Consider the following 14,778-nt stretch of genomic DNA (forward strand, 5'->3'; position numbering starts at 1 on the left):
ACAACGGGTGCTCATCCCACTATGCCTTATTTGTCCCCTACAACTTTTGGTTCACTTCCATTTGACTAGTCACTGAAGAAATGAGTATCTCATCTGCAGAAAGGCTGTGTGTACTTTGGCGAAAGTGGAAGCACCACATTGCCTTTCCTCTCTGTAGGTGCAACATGCCTTGCATACTGGCATTGTTTGACTGTGTGCTTCCCTGCCCCTGCTCTACATTACTGGGTGACAATTAAAGGGATGGATGTTTGACCTAGAAATGTCAGGAGGGTGCTGAATAAGTTGTAATATATACAACATGTTCCTCTGCTCATAAGTAATCCTGATTCTGCACCAAGAAGAACTGAAATCAATGAACAATATGAATTATGCAAAGAGGGCATACTTTATTCTTCTTCTGCTAGTCATGGGTGGGGACAAGTCCCATAGAAGTGAATCAACCATCCAGAGCTTCAAATTGTTTAAGTTACTGACACTTACTTTCCTAGTTGTGGGCAATGAGCTCACCTGCTAACAGCACCACAGTTTTCCAAAGTACTGTAGTACTTTCCACAGGTTAATACTGTGGGTCAATGAAGCATCAACATTGGACAGCTGCTGTCTGTTTTATTGTGAAATGGTTTATTTCTTCCTTTAAGTTTCCAGTAATTTTATTTTTTCTAAAAAGAAATGACAGAACCTTATTGTCATTGCGCTTGGCAACTTGCTTAGAACAAAATAGCTGTGATTCTGAAATGTTACCTTACATTTTGATATGAAATTGCCTCATTTTTCCTGGAGCAGAGAAGAAAATGCACAATTTTCTCTGAAAAGAAAACTGTTCTCCCCTTTTTGAGGCACAAAGTGTCGCCATCAGTTCCAAATTTCCTGCCAGACAGGGTCAATCAACCTTTGGTTAATGGAGGAACTTGAGTTTCTCCATTTCTTGGCTGTCATCTCAGAGCAATCCAGCAGCCCCCCTTCAATTTAGAATTTTGCTTGCCAGCAGCCTGTAGAAAGTTCCAATTGTCTGTTAAGTCTTCCACTGCTTTTATAAAATGAGTCCAGACAATCTTTATAGCTGGGATTTCCCAGAAACACAAAGCTAGTGTGCCAAAATCCTGACCGTGTTCCCAGAGCTGGTCAGGATGTCTTTCTCTTCAAACATGTCTTGATTTGTGTTGCAGAAAGAGCACCATGTAGCCATTTAATTAAAGTACTCTTTGGCTCTTCAGCCAAATAATAAAGGGCTCCCAGACAAGCTTGCGAAGATTAGTAATAAGGAAACCTCTGCCATCAGCAGCACAGGATTTAGGGTGCTGCAGGCAGTTCCTCCACACACCCCATTCTCTTAATATACTGTGTCTCTTCCCATTGCCTATACACTGCCTATAACATCCAGCATTACCTCTCTGTTGGAATCCTGGAAGCCAAGACCCAAGTTTGGGGCAAGTACCCCCTGGTGAGAGAACCCCAGCAGAGATTTAACAGTGCAAAACTTGCAGCAAAGAAAAGTATGGAAATATGGACTATAAAACCTTCAGAATGTGCCCTTCCAGTGAGTCCCAAAATGTCACATTTTAAAGGCTATTTCCAATCTATTCCACTTACATAGAACATAGATTCCATGTTCGGTAAGTCATAAAATGGTTTACTTCCAAACTCTTCATGCTAGCTTTAAAGGGAAATAGGTGTATAAAAGGAGAATTCCTGGATGTCAAGATGCAGGTTTGGGGTAAGTACTCTTTGGTGAGAGAATCCCAGCAGAGATTTACATTTTTAAAAAATAAATATGCAGCTTAACCACAACTCTCAGTTTGGAAGCACCCTAAGCCAAATCTTGTACACCTATACAGCTGCAAATAAAACGTTTTAAAATTGTTTTAAAATGCAACATACAAATGCGACACTAGATGGCGATGGTGAGCTATGCAAAATTCAATGTATTTTTCAAAACATTTTCTAAAAAAGCATTTTCACAGCATTTTTAATATGTGTGTAGATTCCACCTTAGTGCGGCAGTAAAACATCACACATTTGTGTGATGTTGCTAAGCCATAGTTTAAATTACAGTGTTGTGTGAACCAGCTACTTAAAAAGATTAGGATGTAACAATTTGGCAACAATACTATCTGGATTCTCCATAAAGGGCAACCAGAGTCCCACCAGAATCAATTGGGGGAATGAGGAGCAAATACTGTAAAGGTATACTATACAAGATGAGAGACTATTATCTTATTATTCCCAAATAAAATAAGAATAGCACAACCAGCAAAGTTGAAGGGCAGAAGTCAGATTTAGGAAGTCATGATTGCCACCAGATGATGTTATTCACCAGCTAGGGATTCTGTTTTAAGAAATTATCTACAGAAATAAATTTGAGCTGATAAAAAGCAGCTTTGTTCTTTCAAATTAGAATGTATTTACATTTCATGAAGACTGAAAACCAACATCAACATCATCTGAACCCTGAGTGCTGCTGTGCCCTAAGATGACGTGCATAAATTTCTGTAACTAAACACTTGGCTTGACTTTTTTAAATGGAAAGAGCAAGAAAAGGTGTGTTGTGACCTTGTTTTTGTCTCAGACAAAAGCTGTTTGACTATAATCTGAGAGAGTTTAATTTAAACTACAAGCAAAGGAAATGAAGCCAAACAATTCTTTAGGGTTTAAATAAGGAAAAGCCAAAGTGGCAGTAAGACAGCACCTTGAGGAGAGATTGAGAAAAGAAAGGCAGGAGCATGAAGTATAATGGAAAAAAGGAAATTGGGAATGGAGAACTGTAAGCGACAGAGGAAGCTAGATGACAGACAAAGGCACCATTTCAGCAGGGAGAAAATGGGTTTGATTTATTTTTTATAATTTAGTGTGTACTTTAGCCAGAAGGTGGCTGTATGCGATGACACATCTGAGCTTCCTGGAATCATGTGCTCAAAGGATGCTGAGCCCTTCATCTTTCTGAAAGAGGCATGCATGCTTGTATTTCAGATACTTTGCGTGTTTGGCTCATTCCTGGAAGCTGCAGCTCCAATACAGACTTAAAAATAACAACAAGCCTTCCACTTCATATTTTCTGCCAAAGACTCCAGTTGACTTGACTTGAAACACTCCTGAGACATTGTGCTTTAAGGAGCAAACATGCAGCAAATCCGAATCTAGAAAAGAGGTGTGGAAACAGCACTTTAATGAATGTCCCAGCTGACATGTGGCTGTTCAGTGAAAAGAATACAAGGTTAAAAGTGCTCAAGTAAGAAATAACAAGATGAGGGCCATAGACAAACTTTTGTTTGCGGGGAAAAGAATCTGGTAGGTTGAAGTTGTTTGTGGCTGGGGTATGTTTGTGTGAGGGGTAGAGATAGGTGAGCTGCCCTGGTCTGAACTGGCTCATAAGTAAGCCGAGCTATTTGCTAAAAAATAAAATAAAAAATAAATTCTGACTCCAGAAGTCATGCACCTCCTCCCTCCAACTCGCCCTGATCTCCAAAATGCCATCTCAGCTGGCCATTGATCTTAAAACTGCTCCCTCTTCACTTCGCACCTATCGGATAGAGTGTATTCTGCAGTCTGATTAAATGTGGTGCTACTCAACCTGGGACAGGGCAGGAGGAAGAGAATAGATAAGTATAAAGAAAACAACAACTTTGCCAATGGTTATGAATCATGAATGCCCAGTGCCGGATTTACGTATAAGCGAAACAAGCTATAGCTTAGGACCCTGCTCTTTTGGGGCCCCAATTTTTTTTAAAGAAAAACAACAACTGGATGTACATTTCCTAAATATAAAATAAAAATAAAATAAAATAAAACCTACATACAGCAACAGTGTTTTGTGTCGTAGGCTCCTATGCTGTAAGTAATGGGCCCCACCTGCCAGCCTGCTCCCTAAAATATCACTGGTTTGCACATTTCTATATCAATTACTTTGATAAAATATATATTTTGTTATGTGCAAATGGCTTTAGATACCTATTAGGTCCGTAAATTACCATATAGCATATATTCAACACAAAAAACAGCGACAATTTGTTGTTGACAAAGGACAGCTGGACATATAAAGAGCCCCATTACCTTCAGTAGCTTAGGGCCTCATCAAACCTAAATCCAGCCCTTTGAATGCCATTAAATTTTTGCCTCCCTGAAGTATCAGCTATGCTTTACATAATGATTTAAGGGGACAGGGAGATGAGAAAATAGTCCTCATTAAATCATTGCACAAGGTATCTTTCTCCAGATGTTGTCACTCCCTACTCAAGATTTACTTCGCGTTCACAAATCCAAGGGTGAAGAATGTTACAAGGTTGTTTGTTGTTGTTAGTAATGAATGGTTCTGACAAACAACCCTTATGGCTAACAGGATCAGGCCCTCAGTGCAGTAGCTACCTACTCTGAAGGCTCAGGATTAATTTCTTCAGCCTGCTGTCTCTTCCAGTTACTGTATTTTTATGTGTATAAGACACCCCCATGTATAAGACCCTATGTTTTGAACCCAAAATTAAGAAATCAATATTTTAAACATCAAACAGATGTTTAATAGGAGCCATCCTACAACCTTGTTTTCCAGTTGTTTTGTACAACTCCTATCAGCCACAGCCAGCATGGCTGTGCTGGTTAGGAACCATACGAGTTACAGCCGCAAAGATCTGGAGGCTGCCTAGTTGGAGGCGGCTGCTATATAGGGTTTGTCAACTATATAGTAGGGTTGCTATATTTCAAAAAGTGAACATCTGGACAAATAAGTTGTTGAGTGGTAGTGGTTGGCTTTTTTTTTTTTTTTGCCAAAGTTGTTGAGCATTTTTTGTGAAATCTCAAAAAGAAAAATCAAGTTTTTCAGCAATTTCTAATGAAATTCATTGAAATCTACACTACTGACGGGGCTGCCATACGTCCAGATTTTCCTAAACATTCCAGCGATTTCCTCCTGAACGCTGTTTATGAGGGCTGAATACTGGCTATGTCTGGGAAATTCCAGGCGTACGGCAGCCCTATTCCAGATGTATGGCATATAGGGATCATCAGCTAGACTTTGAGATCTTCAAGTCAATAAATGTACTGATTCCCCAAGCCCTTGTTTCAAGCCTGCCTGACTGGGGTGTGCTGCCTTGTTCATGTAGAAGCCAAGAAAACCAGCCTACAGTTTGCCCTACAGCTGAGCATCTTGCAGCCCACAGTCACTGTAATCTAGATCATTAGTGACATTCAGCAGATGGCATTTGGAATTAATTTGGAATGGAAGGGGAGACAGAGTATTCTATCCTGTTTGTTCCAACCTTGAAATTAAAGATAATACACTTAGATATCACTGTGTCATTAATGCCCAGGCCCCCCTTTCCTCCCAGTAGGCAGAATTCTTTTAGGACACAGAACTATTTTAACAGAAGTATGCATACAAGAATCTGTTTTAACTGGAGGAAGTGTAATGCCAGCTCCTGCTACATTGTGTCTTTATGATTTCAACAACTAATGCAGCTGGGAGCTAGTCATACATTCAAAAAAAATGTTTAGACAGGTTTGCTAAAAGGATGGATGTTGAAATTTCAGCATGGAAATTACTGACGCTAACTGTGGGATAAATGAAGATAATTTTCCCCCATCCTAAGTGGTGCTTTGTCTTCTGTGTCAAAAGCAGCTAATCAAAGCCTACTTTGCAGTACAGCATCACACACACTGATTGCCCAGAGGCTTCTGCAGCCAAAGAGAGTTGCTATGGGAATCAAGAGGGCACTTGGAGACAGGATCTGGGGCTTGGCTCTCTCCCGTCCATGGCTGCTGCTGGAGTCACAGGAATGAACAAAACGGAAAGGAGGTGGCAGAGAGGCACAAGGAAATGCATGCATGTTAAGAGGAGGGACTGCTGTAGGTGGAGACACTGGAATGGAGTAAAGCAAAGACACGAATGCACCCGGCAGTAGTGGCTCTGCTTGGCTTGGTTGGACCTGATTCCTGCCGTAGAGTTAACCTAGCAGAACTACAGGAAAAGTCTTGACGGTAGCAAGTCTTCAAAAAGATGGGATCCAGCTCATCTACATACCGGCCCAAGTATGTGTATTTGGATATCGGGGGAAGAATTCAGAAGGTACTTTTCACTCATTGTTTCTTTGTCGCTAGGATCACATTTGCATTAAACTGGAATCACTGCTCAGCTGCTGCTGCTTTCCTTTTCTATGCTGTGAGCTTTGATTGCATCCTCATTCAGCTGAAAATCTGTCACCTCTCTTTTGTGAAGCAGCCTTGAAATATGAATGAGTCCATTTCTTCACAATCTTTCATTTTGCAAATGACAATGGTAAATGGCAGGAGAACTCCGAGAGCACCCTTCCGGTTTCAGGATAGCAGAGATTTGGGGTGCCTGTGTGTATTCTCACTTGTTCGTACAGTTTCTGTGTGCTCTACTAGAGATGTGAATGCAAAGTTACAGAGGAGTTTGGAAATCCAGCACCAGTTCTTGTGCCAGCAGTTCACAATGTAAATACACAATGTAAATACACAGATCCAAGCATTCGAGTGTTTTAAGTAGTTTAGAGCAGAGGAAAGTGTATTAAAATTATACTGAGTTCCTTTCCAAAAATAAGGTCTGCTTTTCATGTCCTTTAATACTCTCAAGGTGACTTGTATGCATATTCATGTATGCGCATGTGTGTTTACATGCACATGCACAACAATAAACTTCTATCATAACTTCAAATATTGATTTAGTTGTGGTGGCATTAGCAATGTGTCAAAGTTAACAAAGGAGCTGAATTTGCAAGCGAACTGGGACAAAATTACAGTCCATGGTCTGCCTTACCTGAGATGCCCGACGGACCCCAAATTCTTTACAAGAAGCAATGATTTGAAAAAGCCAAAGTGTCTTATTTTTTTAGCTGTATACTCCAAGTCATTATGGAAAGAGGGAATTGCAGATGGATTGTTCTCCTCTTTCCTCTGAATATCTAATTAGCCATGAGGACTAATTTTAGGATAAGCATCTTCTCCTCTATTCTGCCTTAATATAGTCTACAGCAGGGGTCAGCAAACTTTTTCAGCACGGGGCCGGTCCACTACCCTCAGACCTTGTGGGGGGCCAAACTATATTGGGGGGGGGAATGAACAAAGTCCTATGCCCCACAAATAACCCAGAGATGCATTTTAAATCAAAGGGCACGTTCTACTCATGTAAAAACACTCTGATTCCCGGACTGTCCACGGGCCAGATTTAGAAGGCGATTGGGTTGGATCCAGCCCCCGGGCCTTAGTTTGCCTACCCATGGTCTACAGCTATGCCACTCGGGCGGGGGGGCTTTCCAGAGATAGCTTTGTTCATCAGACTAGCCCTTTTCTATAGTTTTATAGAACCCTTGCCATGTAATAGAATGGGCTGGGGGCAGCTTTGCTCTCAGGAGAAAGCATTGCTGCTGGGTCTAGAGTAGGGGGAATAGCAAGGGTGCTAGTGGCAAGGGATCGTGCAAAAATAACAAAAAGTGAATAATAATAATAATTTAATAATAATAATTTATTATTTGTACCCCGCCCATCTGGCTGGGTTTCCGCAGCCACTCTGGGTGGCTTCCAACAAAGACTGAAAATACATCAAAATGTCACACATTAAAAACTTCCCTGAACAGGGCTGCCTTCAGATATCTTCTGAATGTCAGGTAGTTGTTTATCTCTTTGACATCTGATGGGAGAGTGTTCCACAGGGTGGGCGCCACTACTGAAAAGGCCCTCTGCCTGGTTCCCTGTAGCTTTGCTTCTCGCAGTGAGGGAATGGCCAGAAGGCCCTCGGCGCTGGACCTCAGTGTCCGAGCAGAACAATGGAGGTGGAGGCACTCCTTCAGGTATACTAATAATAATGCCTTACCTTTTAAATTTGCAGAGAATCAGTGAAGAATGACTTTTAGCAACCCTGGCAGTGATGCAGTGCATATGCATACTTCTCAAGCAGTTTATACCAAATAAGGTGTTATGATGTCACAGGTTCCAAGCACAGGACACTCGCACAACCATGGTGATCCACATTCTTAAAAGGTGTTGGAGACTTCAGCTGATGCAAAATACACCTAGAGTTTTAGCAGGGCCCATCCTACAGAACATGAGACTCTGATTTTCACGGGCTTCCAGTCCATTTCCAAGGACAATAAGTGTTGGAAATTACCTTGAAAGCTGTAAGTGGCTGTGGTACCCAGGAAATGGAAACCACCTCCTTCCCCGCTCCCCCACATGATTCTGCCTGCTCACTGTGGTCATCAGAAGAAGCCCCCCTGTCCTCAACCCATCACCATCATAGTTTCAGTTGGTGGAGATGCAGGGACAGACCTTTCACTTTTTCCAGGAAGACCAGTTGGCCTATTCTTCGTTGACATGCTAGCATATCATCGACAGCATTTTTGCTTTTACTTTTGGTTTGGTTTAATCACAACCACTACTCCTGCGGTGCTATAGTGTTGTGTGATTGCTGCTTTGCAGTTTGTGGGTGTTTTTAAATGAAGTTTTCCTTTATTCTTCTGGTGTCTTGTGAGTCACTCCGGGGGCCCTTTGGCCCAAAAGAGAGTTCAGAAGTATTTTGATTAATAATCACAAACCCTATTAATTACAATATCTGCAGTAAGCAGGGAGATTTCATTTCCCCCAAACAACTCGGCAGGATGGTTTTGACTGAAGGGGAAATGCAATTTCTCACTGTTAGGAGATATCGTCTGGATTCTCCACAAATAATACATTTCTCAGATGAAGGGAAGAAATAATTTGGAAAGATGCTAAGGGTGTTTGACAGCATTACTATTTCCCACCAGTATCAACTTTCTCTTTCCTGCTTCAGTTTCACCAACGATCATTCTAATGTGTTGTCTCAGCTGTTTGTGTCTTGGCTTGTCTGCTTGAGGCCTACAGAATCCAAATAAGGTCCGCTGAGGGTAGGCTGGAACTGCAAAGATAAGCAGACAGCAGCAGGTAGCAGAAACCAACAACTGGGTGGTAGCAGGAAATCTGGTGAAGGACAGCTAAGAGGAGTATCTAGGTTATCAGGATAAAGAATTTGCTGAACTGTGGATCAAAGTAGACAACTTGCTCCAACAAGTGCCAGAATTGAACTGATTTCCTGTATGTTGGTACAGACCATGGTATCTGAATTACGGTAAGCTCCAGCCCTCCTTGGTAAGGAAGGAGTCCTTAAACAGTCTATGCCCTGGTCAAAAGGAGCAAAAACTTTTTTGGTGCTCTGTGGTTTGTTGAGGTCCCTCTGGCATCTCAGAAAAGAACTGTGAGGCCCTGGGCATTTGATGAGGTAGATCAGATGGCAGATGCCTGCTTGTATGGCCAAGGTTGCTGGCTCCTTGGTCCCTTTCCAGCAGTGCTTCTTCCTGTTTTGCTGGGCTGCAGAGGCAACATGCTATATCTATGACAACTGGGGACTGGAGATGCTTTCACGCCTTTCTCTGAATTAGTACCTGTATCTGGCAGATTCTGATCATACACAGAGAGATGAAGCAATTTTGCCTTCCAAAGCAGGATGAGAAGATGCAAAATTGTAGGTTCTGTTCATGAGAAACAATTCAGATGGCCCATTTGCCTCAAGCATCTTTGGATCTAGAAACAAGCAGCCAATTATTAGCATGCTGGTCATGTGATTTGGCCCTAGTTGCCCTCATCAATACATTTTAAGCATCCCACAAACATGATACGGTGGTACTTCGGGTTACATACGCTTCAGGTTACAGACTCCGCTAACCCAGAAATAGTCCGGAACGAATTAAGTACTTAACCCGAGGTACCACTGTAGGGGGACCGTGATAGTGTCCCCTAAGGGCATTTTTTTCTTAAAAAAATTAAAAATCTGGAATGGTTAGCTTGATTTTATCTGGCCATTGCAAGCCATAGCCAGGTCTATGTGAGGGCAGAAGTGTTGCTTGTCCTTTGCCCTTGGATCATCCTTCATTCTAAGCATGTATAATATATGTTGATGCATATAAATTTCTTAATCATTCTTTCTGACTAATATGTACAAGGCTTCCAAAAAGCAAAATGTCAATCCCTCTCTAATGTTTGGTCTTTGTATCTATAGTGATTTCTTTGTGACTATCAGCTCCTTATCATGAGCAGAGAGAGGTATCTGAATTCAATTAAAAAGAACGACCCTGGAGCATTAAAACAACTTATTGCCGGCTTATTCCAAAATCTTGATTCTATGCCTCCTACCAGGTACAAAATGTCATATACTTTGAAAACCCTTCATGCAACACTTTCTAAATTGTCTCCCCACCCCACAAAAGAAAATAATAATAATTTGGAGTGAAAACACACACAAGCATCTGGCTTTATCCCAAGATTACTCTCTGAAGAGCACTTATATTATTGAAGGACTTGGAAGATAGACAGCTGCCTGAAATTCTAATACAAGAACTTGCTGTCTAGATGTTATCCGTTTCATTTATCAGTGGTGAAATTCTATCTGTATGATGCTTGGGGGGGGGAGCAGAATCTGGGAAGTCAGGAGAGGCAGATTCTATCTCATTTAGTCAGGGTTCAGTTAGAGGTAATGCTGGAAATTATTTTTCTCCCTGCATAAAGATATAATTAAAATAACTTGAACTTTCATCTCCCAAAGAATGTGGTTGCTGGTGGGAGCTCATTAAATGAATTCTAAGCTATCCTTCGACTTGACCCCACAGGGAGGCAAAGTCCTTCTTGTGCCATTGTCCCATATATTTGAAAGGATTTCACTGCAAACTGCAAATCACAGCACTTCATACATTACAAAAGACATGGGCATCGGAGCATGTGAGAGGGCTACAGATGAGTAATACCATATATAAAACCCCTATGAATACATGGATCCAATTAGAGGAAACAAAAAATAAAGAAAATAAAATAAAAAAATCCTTCCAGTAGCACCTTAGAGACCAACTAAGTTAGTTATTGGTATGAGCTTTTGTGTGCATGCACACTTCTTCAGATACACTGAAAGAGAAGTCACCAGACCCTTATATATAGTGAGAGGGTGGGGAGGGGTATTACTCAGAAGGGTGGTGGGAATGGGTAATTGGCTGATATGTGTGGTAGACTGTTAACAACTGCAATTAGTCTTACTGGGAAAAGGAGGGGTGAGATGGCTAAAAAATAGCTTTATCATGTATAATGAGATAAGAATCCAATGTCTCTATTCAGACCAGGTCTCTCCATGGTTTTAAGTTTGGTAATAAGTTGCAATTCAGCAACTTCTCTTTGCAGTCTATTTCTGAAATTCTTTTGTAAGAAGACAGCTACTTTGAGATCTTGTATAGAATGTCCTGAGAGATTGAAGTGTTCTCCTACTGGTTTCTTTGTCTTGTGATTCCTGCTATCAGATTTATGTCTTTATCCTTTGGCATAGGGTTTGGCCTGTTTGTCCAATATAGAGAGCTGAAGGGCACTGTTGGCATTACTCACGGACCAATTAAAATGGTGTTGTTAAATTACATATGGTATTTACAAAGGGAATGTGACATTCTAATAGGAGTAGGGTGTTCCCCTTTTCCATCAGAAGGCCCTGCTTATTGGCCCCACTGCTAGCCTTCATTTAAAAAAACAATAAATGGGGGTGTTGGGAACTCTGGATAGGTATTTAAGAAGTAGATTTTTGGGAACCAACAGTGGAAGATGAGAATGTAACTGGGTGTATTGACTGACTCTTCAGCAGTGGCGTAGCGTGGGGGGTGCAGGGGGGGCCGGCCGCACCGGGCGCAACGTCTGGGGGTTAGGGAAATCCACGGGTTAGGGGGCGCAAATCCACGGGTTAGGGGGCGCAAATCCATGGGTTAGGGGGCGCAAATTACTTGCCTTGCCCTGGGTGCTGATAACCCACGCTACGCCACTGCTCTTCAGTGATCCATCTTTGAGAGTTGACCAGACAAATTGTATCTACCTCCTATCAATGTGGGGTGCAAAGCGTGAGAAAAATATTCCCCCCTGCCCCAAAAATAGGGGAGTATGGGTTAGATGGCAGAGAAGAAAGCCTGCATGATAAGATGTTAAAAAAGAAAAAAAGCAGGTCAACATAGTAACCTCTAGAAGCAAATAAGCAGAGGAGTTGCCTTCCTTCTGCCATTGGAAGGGCAAAATAGGTACATTACAAATACCAGTAAGCAAGCAAGACTGGTGGGAAGGCGGGAGAATAGTGGGCTAAATAGCCCTCAATAGCCACTTGTCAAAACAGAATGTAAATACCAGGAGTGGAATTAGAAATGCAGACATGCATTCATTAAGTGATTATCCAAAGAGGGAGAGCAAAAGGGTCTATGGTACCATTCAGCAGGCGCCTTTTGTTTTAACCTTTAAGAGCCTGCTGAAAACTATTATGCTTATGCCGTCAATTAAGAAAACATATTTACGAAACAGTTAGTTAGTTGGTGGCCTCTGTTTTTAAATTTTGATGTGTTTTTTTTATTGTATATGCCTATTCTTCTTATAAACTACTTTGGTATTTTTTATGATATAAAGGTAAAGGTAAAGGTAGCCCTGACAGTTATAATTTTATAATGAATGATTTTAGAGTGTTGTTTGTGTTGTACTTTTGTACTGTTTTATTGTTGTTAGCCGCCCTGAGCCCGGCTTCGGCTGGGGAGGGCGGGATATAAATAAAATTTATTATTATTATTATTATTATTATTATTATTATTATTAAGTCCAGTCGTGAATGACTCTGGGGTTGCGGCGCTCACTTAGCTTTAAAGGCCAAGGGAGCCAGCGTTTGTCTGCTTCTGCAAACAGTTTTTCCGGGTCATGTGGCCAGCATGACTAAGCTGCTTCTGGCGAAGCCAGAGCAGCGCACGGAAATGCCGCTTACCTTCCCACCGGAGTGGTACCTATTTATCTACTTGCACTTCGTGCTTTTGAACTGCTAGGTTGGCAGGAGCTGGGACTGAACAACGGGAGCTCATCCCGTCGCAGGGATTTGAACCGCCAGCCTTCCAATAGGCAAGCCCAAGTGGCACAGTGGTTTAACCCACAGCACCACCCGTGTACTTTTTTATGATATAGCAGTATATAAATACATTCCTAAATTTATTTATTTCATAAATACCACTTGACTATAAAAAATATAAACTGAGTTTAAGTAGGCTCTAAAAGGCTAGCAGCATTCTTTCAAAGCAGGGCTGGCCTGCCAATGAGGCAAGGTGAGGTGACTGCCTCGGGTGGCAGAATCCCCAGGGGCTGCAGATCCGGCCTCCAAAGAAAGTATTGCCTGCTGCCACCATGCGTTCCTAGGAGGCCAGATCTGCTGCCTCTTCAGCAGCCTCCCCCCATCCCACCTCCACAGCATCCTCTCAGCAAATAGGAAGTGCCATTAGTCTCCTCCCATCCCTAGGGAGGAGATGGTGAGGGCTGGCCTCCGGGGTTCTGCACCCACCTATCATGATTAAAAGAAGCTCCCTTTCCTCTTGCTATGGTCTTTGATTCCCAGTTCAGCCATCAAGTAAGGCTGATTTGATCCGCCAATGTTGATCTTCACTCTGCCTCTGTTTCTGATGTAAATCTTCCCTCTGTTTCTGATGTAGATTCTTCCCTGGTGGGCGGCGGTGTGTGTGTGTCATTTTGTGGTTTGCCTCTGGTGCATTCAGCCAGCCCTGCTTCAAAGGCATATTTTTGGTGTGATTAAAACTGAATTAAACAATGTGATGCTTTAGGAATTTGATGTTTTCAAGGAATAACAAGTGATAGCGGCATGGCTATTTCAAAAGGCTATGGTAAATATTGAATGCAGCTGGAGGTAGCTGGGGGAGATGAGCAAAGGACAAAATGTTAGTTCAAAATAATTATTTTTCAATACAGTTTATCTACACTGTAGCATGTTGGCTAGTGATTGAATTGCTGAAGTAGTTCAGGCCAACACTTGATGTAGCTCAACATCACAACTACAAGTAGCTGCAGATGCCTCAAAAATGTTTGGAAGCAGGATGTGATGATAATGATGCTCATCTCATCTTGTCAAGCACCTATTAGAGGCATACTGTTCAATAGTTTCCAATCTGGATATCTTGAATTAGATAAACCCCCTTCTAGAAAAGATAGAAAAACAGAAAATATATTATCAATATAGAAGTGGTTCCTATTTCTAAAAATTAAAAATGGGCAGAGACAGAAGCTACAGGTCCAAATCCTGACCTAGGCTTAGTAGAAGTTCAGAATTAGACTTCTGATCAGAATTATGTATTATCTCAGTCAAAATCCGCACAAGTTTTCATTAACTGTTTTGGAGAGTTTGAAATGGAAATATCAGTTGTTCCATCTGCAAAACAGGTTTTGTGTTTTGTGACATTTAATTAGAGTTTTATGACTAGAGTGATCCCAAACAATCAGGGACCACATAAGGAATGTAACGACACAATTTAGGGCACATGTAGCTCAGTAAAAATGGAAGCATTGTTTCCAAAGCTGGGCACATGAATAATCTTAACCAGTAAAAACTGAAATGTATTGTCTCTCCAAACCAGTAAAATGCTCTTAAGTTGCCTGGAGATGTGCAGCACGTTCCCTTCCCATTTCCAGCCTATTTGCAAGCTTAAAGAGGCAATGAGTGTATAAATGATAATTTAAAAAATCCATGCCATGGGAAATGCCATGGGAAAGGCAAATGCAAAAGGGGAATGTAGACAGCATTTCTTCAAGAACACACACAGACTTGCAGATACAAGTGCCCCCACACGTCTGCAGCTGTAAGATGCAGAGATGTAAGAGTTTCTTACTTGCATGTGAACCCAGAATGCAAAAGGACATGTCAGTCTCTCTTCTCTTTGCATGACAAAGCTGTTCTGTGTATCCTGTTTCTAAGTAGGAAACATGAGGAAG

General features: G+C 41.6%; 1 protein-coding gene across 4 annotated transcripts in view; it reads left to right on the forward strand.

Annotated features, from left to right (window-relative positions):
- The first annotated feature begins 5,395 nt into the window (after positions 1-5,395).
- The window catches only part of PDE9A (phosphodiesterase 9A), a 68,707-nt gene continuing 59,324 nt past the window's right edge, over positions 5,396-14,778 (forward strand). For 2 of the 4 annotated variants that reach the window (XR_013838507.1, XM_079974642.1), the window contains exon 1: positions 5,396-6,052. Coding sequence is in view for 3 of the 4 variants with exons in the window: in XM_079974642.1 (XP_079830768.1) it covers positions 5,984-6,052 (69 nt within the window). In the remaining variant the exon portion in view is untranslated. The remainder of the gene's footprint in view (positions 6,053-14,778) is intronic. The other 2 variants (XM_079974643.1, XM_079974644.1) reach the window with 1 other exon arrangement.

This window comes from Podarcis cretensis, assembly GCF_951804945.1.
Source record: "Podarcis cretensis genome assembly, chromosome: 4".
Classification (NCBI taxonomy): domain Eukaryota; kingdom Metazoa; phylum Chordata; class Lepidosauria; order Squamata; family Lacertidae; genus Podarcis; species Podarcis cretensis.